At 48.5% G+C, this 12,972-nt stretch overlaps 1 protein-coding gene across 2 annotated transcripts in view; it reads right to left on the reverse strand.

Moving 5' to 3' along the window:
* MAP3K3 (mitogen-activated protein kinase kinase kinase 3) overlaps positions 1 to 10,809 on the reverse strand; it is a 40,831-nt gene extending 30,022 nt beyond the window's left edge. For both annotated transcript variants that reach the window (XM_051640370.1, XM_051640369.1), the window contains exons 1-3: positions 10,674 to 10,809; positions 2,879 to 3,000; positions 2,152 to 2,241 (exon numbers count right to left, since the gene is read on the reverse strand). In XM_051640370.1, coding sequence (XP_051496330.1) covers positions 2,152 to 2,241; positions 2,879 to 3,000; positions 10,674 to 10,677 — 216 coding nt within the window. In that variant the 5' untranslated portion in view covers positions 10,678 to 10,809. The remainder of the gene's footprint in view (positions 1 to 2,151; positions 2,242 to 2,878; positions 3,001 to 10,673) is intronic.
* Between the last annotated feature and the right edge of the window lie 2,163 nt (positions 10,810 to 12,972).

Here is a 12,972-nt window from a genome sequence, read left to right on the forward strand (position 1 = left end):
TGCATCATTTCTGCTCCACAATTTCTGTGATTGGAATAGATTAAGCCATCTGTGAAAGCCTCAGACAATAGGCAATCATACATCTAGGAACTTCAAAAAAATGGGGCCAGGAAATGCTCTTTAGCTGGAGGAAGTATCTGGCAGGCCCAGTGGTCAAGAATGCAGTTCAAAGGGACCCAGGCAATTGCTGCTTGGACACAGAATTCCTGCTCCAGTAACTGCAGGGCCAGAATGGATCATGACAAATGAGCTTCCCAGTTGTCTGCAGGTGGGACATTTACACCTAACTTCACCAAAGATGTTTTCTCAGATGTAAGAAGAGCAAGAATTTACTCTGGAATGACACCAAAATGAAGCAAATTCCAGAGAATTTATTTTAATTGAATGGTAAAGGAAAAATGCAACAGCCAGCCTAGGAATAAGGTGTCCAGCAGCAAACTACTGATGGAACAGTTGTTTCTTAGGGATAATTGGTGGAGGCATGATCCTTTATATCAGGGATCTTCAGGGAAGGAAGGCTGTCCTAAGTAGCTCAGTCTAAGGGAACTAAACAGGACTGGTGGGGTTAAATGGAATGAAAGGAATTTTTCAGATTCAGTTTGACTTCAAGATGTGCTCCAGGCCATGAAACACCTAAGTGACAAAGCTCTCACCAGCTGAAATTAGGTGATACTAAAAGATCTTCAGGGCCCTCTGGAAACCTTTCTTCAACTTGCTGATACCTAAGGCAACTAAACTGCCTCCCTCAATGGCCCTGCACACTTGAAAACATGGAATTTGTAACAAAGGGAAGGGGGAGGGTGGGATTTGTCATTTGTCTCCAGATGATTTTTCCAAAAGGATCTGTCACTGACCATTTGTGTCTATTTTTCAAAGATCTAAGAAAAGCTACTCAAAGAGATCTTCGTGTCTGCATTTCAGAAAGAACCTAAAGGACTTCAACATCTACTGGTGTTTCCTTTGAAAGCAGTGAACCTATTGCCTATATAAAGCAATTTTCAAAGCAACCCACATAAACTGTCCTAAGAGATGAGTAAGAAATCATATCCAAGTTTGGTGCTTTAGTGTGGCAGCTCTATGATGTGGTACCATAAATAACAATTAGAGATTTTGGGTTCAGACATCTCTGAATCTGCATTTCAGAGTGATTTGGAAAGGATTTGGTATCACTCCATCTACAGATTCCTCCAGCACCTCTGAGGAAATCCCAGAATCCAGCTGAACAAGGAGATTATGAGCAGACAAAGCATAAGGAAGAGACATACATGAACTTTAAAGCCTGCCCCAAAAAGCCTAAGCCTGTAATAAGGATAGAACTGGAAAGAGTTATTTTACTGATTCAGGCAACTTCTGTTAACGTTAGTCTGACTGTGAGTAACTTGATTTAATTTTTAAAGACAATAACAGACAAAGAGTTCTTAACTGAAATAGCTGCTCTTACATTCAAGAATTTTATCCAAATCACAGAATCCCAGACTGCTTTGGGTTGGAAGGGACCTTAAAGATCATCTAGATCCAACCTCCTGCATGGGCAGGGACACCTCCCACCAGCCCAGGTTGCTCCAAGCCCCATCCAACCTGCCCTTCAACACTGCCAGGGATGGGACAGCCACAGCTTCCCTGGGCAACCTGGGCCAGGGTCTCACCACTCTCACACTAGAAGGTCACTGCCCCTGCTCAGACACCTCCAACAGACTTTGCCTTTTTGACTGAAGCAAGTTTATCAGCTGCACCAAATCCACCCCTTTCAGACAATGCTCTCCACTGTTCTTCTTGGATCAACTTCAGTTTGACTACTTTTAAATCAGGATCCTCTTTCACATGCAACCTGAATCATGTGAAGATGAGGCCAGCACCAGTTCATCCCCCAGCAGACTGCCTTATGCAGCTTTAACCTGCAGTGGCCTCTGTTTGCACCAGAAATGGAAATACTTGTTTCCTTTTCATCCTCATGCTTCTCAGTTCCCTGCTTTGCATTTAAAGCATTATTTCCACTACAATGAAAAGTGCATCATACAGAGTCAGGAAAGAAAAGCTTTCCTGGCCTCTCACACCTGCTTAAATGAATTCTAGAAAGGTCACTGCACACAACTTGAAAACATGCTCCTGATTTTTCATGCCTAATATTGAATATTGAAGCCAGTTTCTTACCGGGATTTTCTTCTCTTCCACGGCAGAGGCACACTGGTTTGTTATTGCAGGGCTGCCCAAGAGGGGTGGACTGCTGGCATTGTGTTTCTTCTTTAAAAATAATAAAGTAATTTAAAAAAATAAAATAAAAAATGGTAATAGGACTGTGAAACCAAAAAAAAACCCAACCACTCAGCAAACTCTTTAGCTAATCTACACAGATCAAACCCCACCAAAAACATGTGTGGGAGGAAGGCAGGATACTGAGATGTTGCAAATTATCAAAACTGCATCCTCCCTAGTCCATAAAGGCAAGGAAATAACAAAGCAGCCATGTTACTCTGTCCCTTCTGCCTCCAGGTAATGATTTCACAGAATTGTCGTGGTTGGAAAGGACCTCTGAGATCACAGAGTCCAACCATCAACACAAACAAACGCCACCACAGACACATACCCCACCAAAAATCACCCATCAAATAAAAAAAGACACACACAACAAAAAAACCCCAAAAACCAAAACCCCAACCTTGGCCACTAGAGAAATTCTTCCTAATATCCAATTTAAACCTCCCCTGGCCCAACTTCAGCCCATTCCCTCTGGTCCTGTTGTTATTCACTTGGGAGAAGAAGGCAACACCCACCTCCCTACAACCTCCTTTTGGGTAGTTGTAGAGGGCAATGAGGTCTCCCCTCAGCCTCCTTTTCTTCAGACTAAAAGATTTCAAGTCCTCACTAAATGGCCTCTTACCTGTTTGTTGGAGTGAGCAGTGTCTTTATTCTTCATGGTATCATACCCAGTCAGTCTGTGACGCCGGCCCATCTGGAGTGCTACCAGGTCCTTCATGATGGATTTCAAGGCCTCTTGTTCATCTGTGATGCACAAGAATTTTAGTATCAACCATAACACTTCTGCCCTTGTTTCCCACTGCCTCACAGAAAGACAATCCTGCTTAAGATCTTTACAAATGCACTGCCATTTCTTTTAGTCACAAAAAGCCCTCAGTCAACCTTGCCTCATGAAGCAGGGAGAAGACAAGATACATTTTAAGTCACTTGTACAAAGTAACAAAAGGATCAACTTCAGAATAATTATCCCCAGCCCCTGGTGTTGCTGAAACCACTTGCCAACAAACAGTGCAACTTGGACAGATTTGCTAAATCATCACAGGTCATGTAGGAAGGGCAAATTGATGTGCTTCTGCCAAGGAAAACCTGGTAAGAATCTGTTCTTTCCAATTTTATATCCTGTTAACTTAAAATTCTTGCTTGCTAGTGGAACAAGCCACAGCCAGTAGAAAGAAAAATTAAAATCCAGACAAAGAGTCATCTTTGAGTATCTGGGAATACAAATCCCCCTGATTTCCCCAAGATATTCCTCTCTCCCCCAAAAACAAGCTAATGGAAGAAAGTTCAAACCATTTCAGGAGACTTCAAGATCTACTGAACAGAATCAAATCACACAGCTGAAGAACAGTGCCTGCTGGCATCCTGCAGCACATTCAGTCCAAGGCTACTTGCAAATGCAGGGAAATAAAAAACACACATTGAAGTATTTCTTACACAGCCTAGTGACTTGAAAATTACTTTCTGAGGCTAAGATTCCCAGCGTCACCAATTTAAAGTGCTCCTCCTTTGCGTGTTAGTTTTGAGGACAGAAGAACTTGAGCAGAACTTTGTGTGAAGCCTAGAAAACACATGAAACAAGGAGGGGGATGCAGAGTAGCTGGGCCTACAGGAAGTAAGAAAGTGCTGCTGAAAATAATCCTTTGCTTTTTCAAACATAACAATCCTACATTCCCAGGTACTGCAAAAGGGACCCGTGAAGTTTGGTTCCAAACAGGACTGCCTGGCCACTCTGCTCCTGGGCACTGTGCCACCACACAGCAAAGCAGCACCAGATGCTGCCAGGCAGAGCTGCTGCTACTGCCAGTCCTGCCTCCTGGATGGCTGAGCTGCTGCCTCACATGGCACGGCTCAAGGGTTTTTAGAATGGTTTGGGTTGGAGGAGACCTTAAAAATAATCAGGTTCCAACCCCCCTGCATGGGCAGGGACACCTCCCACCAGCCCAGGTTGCTCCAAGCCCCATCCAACCTGCCCTTCAACACTGCCAGGGATGGGGCAGCCACAGCTTCCCTGGGCAACCTGGGCCAGGCTCTCACCACCCTCACACCAAAGAATTTCCTCCTCATGTCTCACCTCAATCTCCCTCTTCCAGTTTTAATTCATTCCCCCTCATCCCATCCCTCCCTGCTCTTGTCCCAAGTCCCTCCCCAGCTTTCCTGGAGCCCCTTCAGGCACTGGAAGCTGCTCTAAGGTCTCCCTGGAGCCTTCTCTTCTCCAGGCTGAACACCCCAACTCTCCCAGCCTGTCTCCAGAGCAGAGCTGCTCCAGCCCCTGGATCATCTTCACACTCTGTGTTTGAATTGAAAAGAGCACTTCTGAAGCTGACTTTCAAATAACTGGAACTTCATTTTAAAAATCCAGAATGGCTACACACTTGTTCTTCACTCATGGCACTGGGTTGGATGGGTAATGGCTCCCATTTGGAAGGGCTGTCCAAGAACAGCTGCTGTACATTACATGATGGACTGTCTCACCATCTGCATTTCTCTGTACAAGGGACTCATTGGGACTATTTGTTTCTTCAATTTCATGTTATGCATTTGTTCCTGAGTGTCTCTCAAAGAAGCCAGCTTATGTTTTATGCAGAAGCCTGGGTTCATAATTAATCAATGTCTGAATAACAAGCTAGATTTTCGCAATGCTCAAAGATGACAGATGTGGAACACATACAGCTCCTCAAGCACGCAGGGAGGGAATGCTACCAACATTCTGAAGGAAAAAAGAGGGAAAAGATGCCTATTCTAAAGGGGCAACACCTAAAGAGCTCCCAGTCAGAACAAAAGTCACAATAACATGATTGGTACAACCAGTAGTTTCTGCCCAGGTCTGCTTTAGCTTTCTGAGAGCACCAAACACCAGAACAGAGGTAGTTCCACAATAGACTTCACTGTTGTTTCACACAGAAACAACAAGCACAGGCCAGACTATAGAGGGGAATGGAACCAAATCTCCCAATGCATTAGCAGAAGGTGTTAATTAGAGTAAAAATCTCGAAAAAAAAGGAGAGCAGAGCAGTGAAAATACAGTTATTTGAAAAAACCCAACACAACAGACCCAAATCAAAACCCACCAAATCTCTGCTGTCCAAGACAAGCCAAACGAGACAATAACTACATTGTGGTAGTGGAGAAGGGAGAGCACTCCTGGACATTCCAGCTGCATGCAGGAGAGAGGGGTGTAAGTAACACAACCAAAGCAAGAGGTTGCTTTTTGAAAAGCACATCAGCCAAAGGAAATAACTGCTAGGATCTATCTCAGTAACCCCTTGTGGAAAGAAAATGTGCAATCCCCGTTGTGACTGAAGTCAAGGATCCAGGTAGCAAGCAGCACAACTTTCTTCTTGTTTAAATTGTTTCCAATGTTACATGTGAATGTTTAACCTTTTACCTTACTGGAGTGTCTCCAATTTACTCTTTAATCTCATTTCATATTCAGCATTGCCTTTTTGAGTCACCTGGCAGCCAAAGGCTGGAGCTTTGCACAATAAAATCTTACCAGTGATGGACTGGCATGGCCCTGCAGTGCCTACTACCCCAAACATGCTCTGCAGAGCTGGGATGCAAGTTTTCCACTACAGTGCAGTTTGGGTTTGGCCAGATACCAGGAGGATGAAGAAGAGCTTGTCTTGGCAGACAGTCAGGGCTCCTTTGGGCAAGAAGCAAAACAGCTACGAAAGCAGTTTAGACTAAGCACTCACGAGAAGAAATCAAGTCAATCAAAGAATACGTCTGTGAAAAAGAATTGCCATCTGAACAGTGAGGCACATCACTTGGAAATAAGGCTCAATGGTTCCAATGCCAGCATTGGCCACAGGTGTCTGACCCCAAAGCCCAAGCTGTGTTTAGAGTCAGTGGGTTCACAGTGTCCCATTTGTATGAGGAAGTGGGCAAAGAGGACACACACCAAACCCATTATGTATTGGAATCATGGAATGGTTTGAGTTGGAAGGGACCTTAAAGATTCTAATTAGTTCCAACCCCCTGCATGGGCAGGGACACCTCCCACCAGCCCAGGCTGCTCCAAGCCCCATCCAACCTGCCCTTCAACACTGCCAGGGATGGGGCAGCCACAGCTTCCCTGGGCAACCTGGGCCAGGCTCTCACCACCCTCACACCAAAGAATTTCCTCCTCATGTCTCACTTCTATCTCCCTCTTCCAGTTTTCATCCATTCCCCCTCACCCCATCCCTCCCTGCCCTTGTCCCAAGCCCCTCCCCAGCTTTCCTGGAGCCCCTTCAGGCACTGGAAGGTGCTCTAAGGTCTCCCTGGAGCCTTCTCTTCTCCAGGCTGAACACCCCAACTCTCCCAGCCTGTCCCCAGAGCAGAGCTGCTCCAGCTCTCAGATTGTCTCTTAATAAAGACAGTAGCTCACCTGCATAGTGAATTTATTCATAAAGTGAGGCAACTTGTGAACTTACAACACACTAAGACATTAAATCGTTAAGGGCAGCACCTGGCAAGCAGCTAAAGCCCAGCTGGTGCTCTGCAAGGTGCCCATCTCCCTCTCTGCTAAGTCAGTTTCAGACAAGTGCTAAGGCTGGAATCTTCTCTGCATCCACACAAAAATGAACACTTAATGCAATATCAAAGGCTGATGGAACAACTCCAGGTGAATTTGAGTCTTACATATTTGAATCTTACAGAGGGAAGTCATGGGCCTGTTTGAGCTGGTCCAGAAGAGGCCCAAAAATGCTCCAAGGGCTGGAGCAGCTCTGCTCTGGAGACAGGCTGGGAGAGTTGGGGTGTTCAGCCTGGAGAAGAGAAGGCTCCAGGGAGACCTTAGAGCACCTGCCAGTGCCTGAAGGGGATGTAGAAGAAAGACAGGGACAAACTCCATAGTAGGGCCTGAAGCGACAGGACAAGGGATGACGATTTTAAACTAAAGGGGGGCGATTTAGTCTGGATATAAGGAAACACTCTACGCTGAGGGGGTGAAATGCTGGCCCAGGTTGCCCAGAGAGGTGGTACAAGCCCAATCCCTGGAAAAATTCCAGGTCAGGTTCGATGGGGCTGATGTTCCTGATCACTGGGGAGGGGAGGATGTTGGACTAGATGACCTTTAAAGGTCCCTTCCAACACAAACTTCCAATAATCTAGTGGGAGGTGTCCCTGCCCATGCAGGCTTGGATCTAGATGATCTTTATGATCCCTTCCAACTCAAACCATTCCATGATTCTATGATATTATCCATTTTTAATGTCTTCACCCTAAGCTACTGGTTCCCTAGCACCAAAACATGCACTCTGTCATTAATTCCTGTGTTGGTATGTAGGAAACAAAGGAGTATTTATCTTTTTCTAACATAAACTGAATGCTAAATATTGATCTCAAGTTGTGTATGGAAAGAATATTTCCGTTTAGGATAACATTGTGCTGGATTTAATGCTGAAAAGCATGAATACTTCTTTATTTCCATCAAAATAGAGGATTTCCATAAGTTGACCTTAGAGAAGCACATGCAGCAGCATCACATCAATCACACAATGAAAAAGTTACTACAAATGAAAACGAGGCCATTTTTGAAGCTCACTGAGAGACCCTGTTTTGCAAGGACTCCAGTAGGTCTGGGAAACACAGCTCTGCTTTGTGAGGGAAAGATGTTGTCCAGGAAATGCTTTTCATGTTTTAAAAACTACACTCAAGGATTTTTATAACATCGATAAAAGGGAACTGCTACTCACAGAGAAACCTATTCCTCTGCATAAAGCATTTATTTCAACTAATATATGTTTTATTACACAGGTCTGAGCAAGTCAGTGTATTTGCTGGGGCAGAAATGGAAACAGCTTTGAAAAAAAAAATAAATCACCAAGTTCAAACAGAGTAAAAGCATCTGCAGATTGGTAAAAACAGGAAGTCTGTAAACCCCTATAAAACCAGGATGCTATTTTATATAGCATGATAATAGAAGACATGATGCCACACTTGTTTAAAAGAGGAAGAAGTGAACAAATAAAAGTGTGTGTTTGTTATCTACCAGCACAACAGCAAAGCTGCCTGTGTGTGCAAGTGATCAGCAGATCCAGGGCAGGGAGGAAATCTCACAAGTGAGCAGACAAGCTGGGTCTGTGCTAAAGCTCTGAGAAAAAAAAAACAGAGTATTTGACAAAGTTTAACTTTGAGTCCCTCACTGCAGGCAGTCTGAGTGGTAACAAAATGCTGATCTCCCAGTTTTTTAGGGAAACACAAATGACCTGCTTTGTAGGAAAACCAGAGCTCCTCCAGGAACCTGACCCACGTGGTATTTGGGGCACCTCTTTTCTCCCCCAAATTAAAAAACCCCAGGGCTGTGATTTCAGCTGGTCCTAAGCTGTGGGCTCAGCCCTGCTGCCCTCCCCCTGGGGTGTCCGTGTGGCTGGAGCTGGGCTCTGGGTGCAGAGTGAGCCAAGGGAAGGAAGTGACACAGGCAGGAAAAAAGAGCAGATCGAGGGACAGACTCTGCTGCAGCTGCGCCTGCCGCGAGCGCCCGGCCGGGCTGCCACACTCCAGCCCAACACTGCCCTGTCCTCCTTCCCCAGATACAGACCAGCTCCTTGGCATTAAAAGCAGGTATCTGGATTTTAAATGCTGCTGAATAGGCCTCTGTAAAGAAATAAACCACAGTCCCTTCTGTGAGAGACAGGGAATCACACTTGGGGAGCTTCAGCTGGAGTACCGAGCTCTTCGCATTAACCACCCCAAACATCTTCACATCATGGAATGGGTGAGAAGGGACCTTCAAGATCATCTAGATCCAACCCCCTGCATGGGCAGGGACACCTCCCACCAGCCCAGCTGCTCCAAGCCCCATCCAACCTGCCCTTCAACACTGCCAGGGATGGGGCAGCCACAGCTTCCCTGGGCAACCTGGACCAGGCTCTCACCAGCCTCCCACTCAAGAATTTATCCTGGAGAGTAGCTCATGAAGAACAGATGGAAGAAAAGCAGAGTGTGATACAGCCTGTTATCCATTATCACTTAGATTATTTGATCAAAACTACCTAATGAATGTAGACCTTTCCTACCACAAGCCATCTGCTTGCAGCTTAACCATGGTTACTCCAGCCTAGAAGAACAAGGCTCTGGTGGAGCCATCCATGAACTTGTACTTTTTCACCCTGCACTGCCAAACAGGCATCCCGTGGCCACTGGAAAACACTTGCATGGAAGTCCAGCTTCTTCCTCCACAACTATTTTAAGTTTCTGCACCATCTTGGCTGGTTCCTTCAGAGAAGGCACAGATCAAACAATACTACACCTCTCTTTGTAAGAGAGAGATCTACTGATGGCTCTGCATTTATTTGCTGCCTTTCCTATACCAAAGCAGAGTGCAAAGGAAATGAAGCTGTTCTACCTTTTGCTCCGAGCAACATTTGCAATGATTTATGCCTTTACAATCTGAATAGAAGAACTAATTATTCATACAGACTAAATAACAAAGGGCAGCCTTAGGAAACTAAACTATTACAGGGAAGAAAGAGGCAAGTAAGTGGTGGCCCACCAAGCAATGCAACTCTGCACTTACAAGAGGAGCAATTCCCTCATCAACATGCAGATAGGAGGAAGTTTTGGGTTAGGAAAATTATTTGTTTCATTCTAGTCCATCAGACTCCTCTTTAAACTGGAAAACAAACTCAGTAACACAGAAAACCTCCACAAGCAGGTTTGTTGTTTTTTTTTTATACAGGACACACAGTCCAAAAGAATCAATCATTCCAATTCAATCATGGCAGCTTCTGACAGCAACATTTTATTCTTGAAAACGAGCTCCTCGAACTCCCTGTTTTCATGCATTTCATGGATTAAGTTCAGCAAGTGAGAATTCAGCGGAAACTTCACAGAGAAGAAATTATTTTGACAAGATTCCCGAGGCGCAATTATTACCACAGTCAAAAAAAAAATAAATACATAAGTGTTCCCAGTGAAGCCGGAGCACATCAAACCCCGTCTCCAAAGTAACAACCTGATTCTTCGAGGCTGCAAAAACCCCCTCAGCTGCCCAGCCTGACCCTCGGCTTCTCCCTCTCTGGCCAGTTTGAGGCAAAGCCCTGAAGCCGGGACCGCGGGGCTCGACGTTGACGGGAGGGTTTCACAGGAATCCCCCCCCCAAACACACCCCCACACAGACACCCCCACACAGACACCCCTACACAGACACCCCCCCCCCCCCCGGCGCCCACCCCCGGAGGCCGCGCGCGGAGCGGGCCCGCAGGCCGGACCCCCCTCCCCAGCCCACGGGCCGGGCCCAGGGCCGCGCTGGCGCTTCGAGCCCCTCCGGCTGCAGCCCCCGGAAGCCCCGGGAGGGGGGGGGGTGTCTCCGGGCCCCGCTGCTCCCCGCCCCCTTTCCCGGTGCGGCGGGAGCCCCCGTCGCGGCCCGCCCCCTCCGCCGCAGGCCCGTCAGGCCCTACCCCCCCCCCCCCCGGTCCCGCCGCGCTCCTCACCCATCTCGGCGGGCGTCGGGCCGGCGGGCGGCGGCGCGCGGGGGCGCGGGGCTGTCAGCGGCGCGGCTCCATGGCGGCGGGGCCGAGGGGGAGGGCTCACAGCCGCCGCCACATTCCCAGGCCCCGCGCGGCCGCCGCCGCCGCCGCCACCGCCTCCTCCTCCCGGCGGGGGGCGCTGCGGGTGCCGGCGGAGCGGCGGGGGGTGCGGGGGAGGCGGGCGGGCCCGGTCGCTCCCGCCGCCGCCGCCGGGGCCGCCCGCAAAACAAACCGCTCGGCGGCCGCCGCGCACCCGCCGCCGCCGCCGCCTGCCAATCACAGGGGCCGGCCCGCCGCCGCCAGCCAATCACAGGGGCCGGCCCGCCGCCGCCAGCCAATCCGCGCCGCCCAGGCACCCACCCGACGGCGGGGTTAGCCAATCGGCGCGCGAGGAGCCGCGCGGGCCGCCCCGCCCTCCGCTGAGCCGGCTGCCAATCACGGGGGGCCCGGTTGGCTGGCGGGTTAGCCCCGCCCCCCTGGTGGGGAGGAGGGGGGAGGCAGCTCAGGCCACGCCCACAAGGTGCTGCCAATCACAGTGACGTCAGCGGGAGGCCCCGCCCCCTGGGTCCGGGTCTAGAGCCGGGGGGACCCGAGAGCAGCTGGGGGGGGGGAGGGAGATGGGGTAAAGGGGGTGAGGGGGGTTGAGGTTGGACATGAGGAGGGAATTCTTTGCTGTGAGGGTGGTGAGAGCCTGGCCCAGGTTGCCCAGGGAAGCTGTGGCTGCCCCATCCCTGGCAGTGTTGAAGGGCAGGTTGGATGGGGCTTGGAGCAGCCTGGGCTTCTGGGAAGTGTCTTTTGGCTTAAAATAAAAGTTTAAGACCATCATCCCACCCAGGCCACCTGGGACAAGAGATCTAGTCACATCCCAGTAGCTGTTCTGTCCCCTGCCTGTGTCCCCAGGCCACCACAGGTTGCAGCAAGTGCCAAATGTCAAACAAAATCAGCAGCTCTTCTGCTGTTTGAGCCTTCAGAACCACTATTTCATTTTCTCTTCACAATCTACCTGAACACTGAAGGTGTTAGAGCATGGAAGTCAAGTTCTGGGCCCAGCCTGCAGGAGGGAACTCCAGCCTGGTGTGTTGAAGTTCAGCGTTTCCTCCCCTGTCATGTAGGAGTTTCCCCTAATGAGAAAGTGTCTTTGGAGTGAGACGTGCAGCTGCTGACCTGCTGCATTCCCTCCCTGGCTGCACGACACTTCATGGCAGGTTTCCCTCAGCTTTAGCACTTGGTTTCTCAGGCCACCTGGAACACCCAGACCATAAGCAGAACCCGTTCTTGCTCTGACACTAACTACAGAACAACTTTGAGGGGGGGGAAAAAAAACCCTAAACCAAACCAAACATCCCACATACCAGATTTTCATAGATTTTAGGGTCATTTTTTGGTCCATTCTACTGCAGGAATTCTACCCCAAAGTTCTTAAATTCTGTTTACATCAAATTCTACCTTTTAAAGTGACATCCAGGCTTCAGCTGCTCTTTCCCAGCTTCTGCTTCCATCCCATCTGCAGGATGCTATTTTTCCAGTGTCTTTTCCACCAAAGGGACAGCAGAGGGGGTTTTTGGTTTTGTTTTTAGAAACCAAGTCTCTTCCCTTGGCTCTGCAGCAGCCACCCTGCTGCTGGGAAACCCACCTCCAGCAGATGGTTTCAGCAGCTGCTTCTCAGTCTGGCAAATGTGCCTTGCTCTGTGAGGGGCTTTGCTCCCAAGCAGCAGAGCAACAATGTCAAAGAGGTCCTACCAACTGGATGAGCTACCCAGAGAAGACACCTAACTTGGAGAGGGTAGTTTCTCAAAAGGGAGGGCAAGAGCAGGAGGCTAAATCCCACCTACCAGGAGGAATTTAGGACTCAGCCAAAGCAGGATGACAATACCTGTCGTATCACTGATTATTTTGTAGCTGTCTAGCTGGGATAACCAAAAGATCTCAGTGTCCTACCAGGTAGACACACAGATCTGTGAATGAATGTTTAGATCAGCAGATCCAGCCTCTCCAGAGCAAGAAGCTGTGAACAAAGCCAACAACCTTGGAAGCTGGCCTGCTTGGAGCAGAAGGTGGGACTAGATGACCTCCATAGATCCCACCTTGAAGTTCCTCTCTTAAAGCCAGACTGAGGCTGTTTGTTTAGACTTTTTTTCTTTACTCCCCCCTGTCCTACTCCTCTGATGCCAGAAAAGTGTTTCTAGGTTTCCTGCCTGTGCTACCCCAGCTTGCAGCCACTTACTTTCGTGTCAAGATTATCCCTTTTACTTCAATAATCCTT

Source organism: Apus apus, chromosome 25, assembly GCF_020740795.1.
Source record: "Apus apus isolate bApuApu2 chromosome 25, bApuApu2.pri.cur, whole genome shotgun sequence".
Classification (NCBI taxonomy): Eukaryota; Metazoa; Chordata; class Aves; order Apodiformes; family Apodidae; genus Apus; species Apus apus.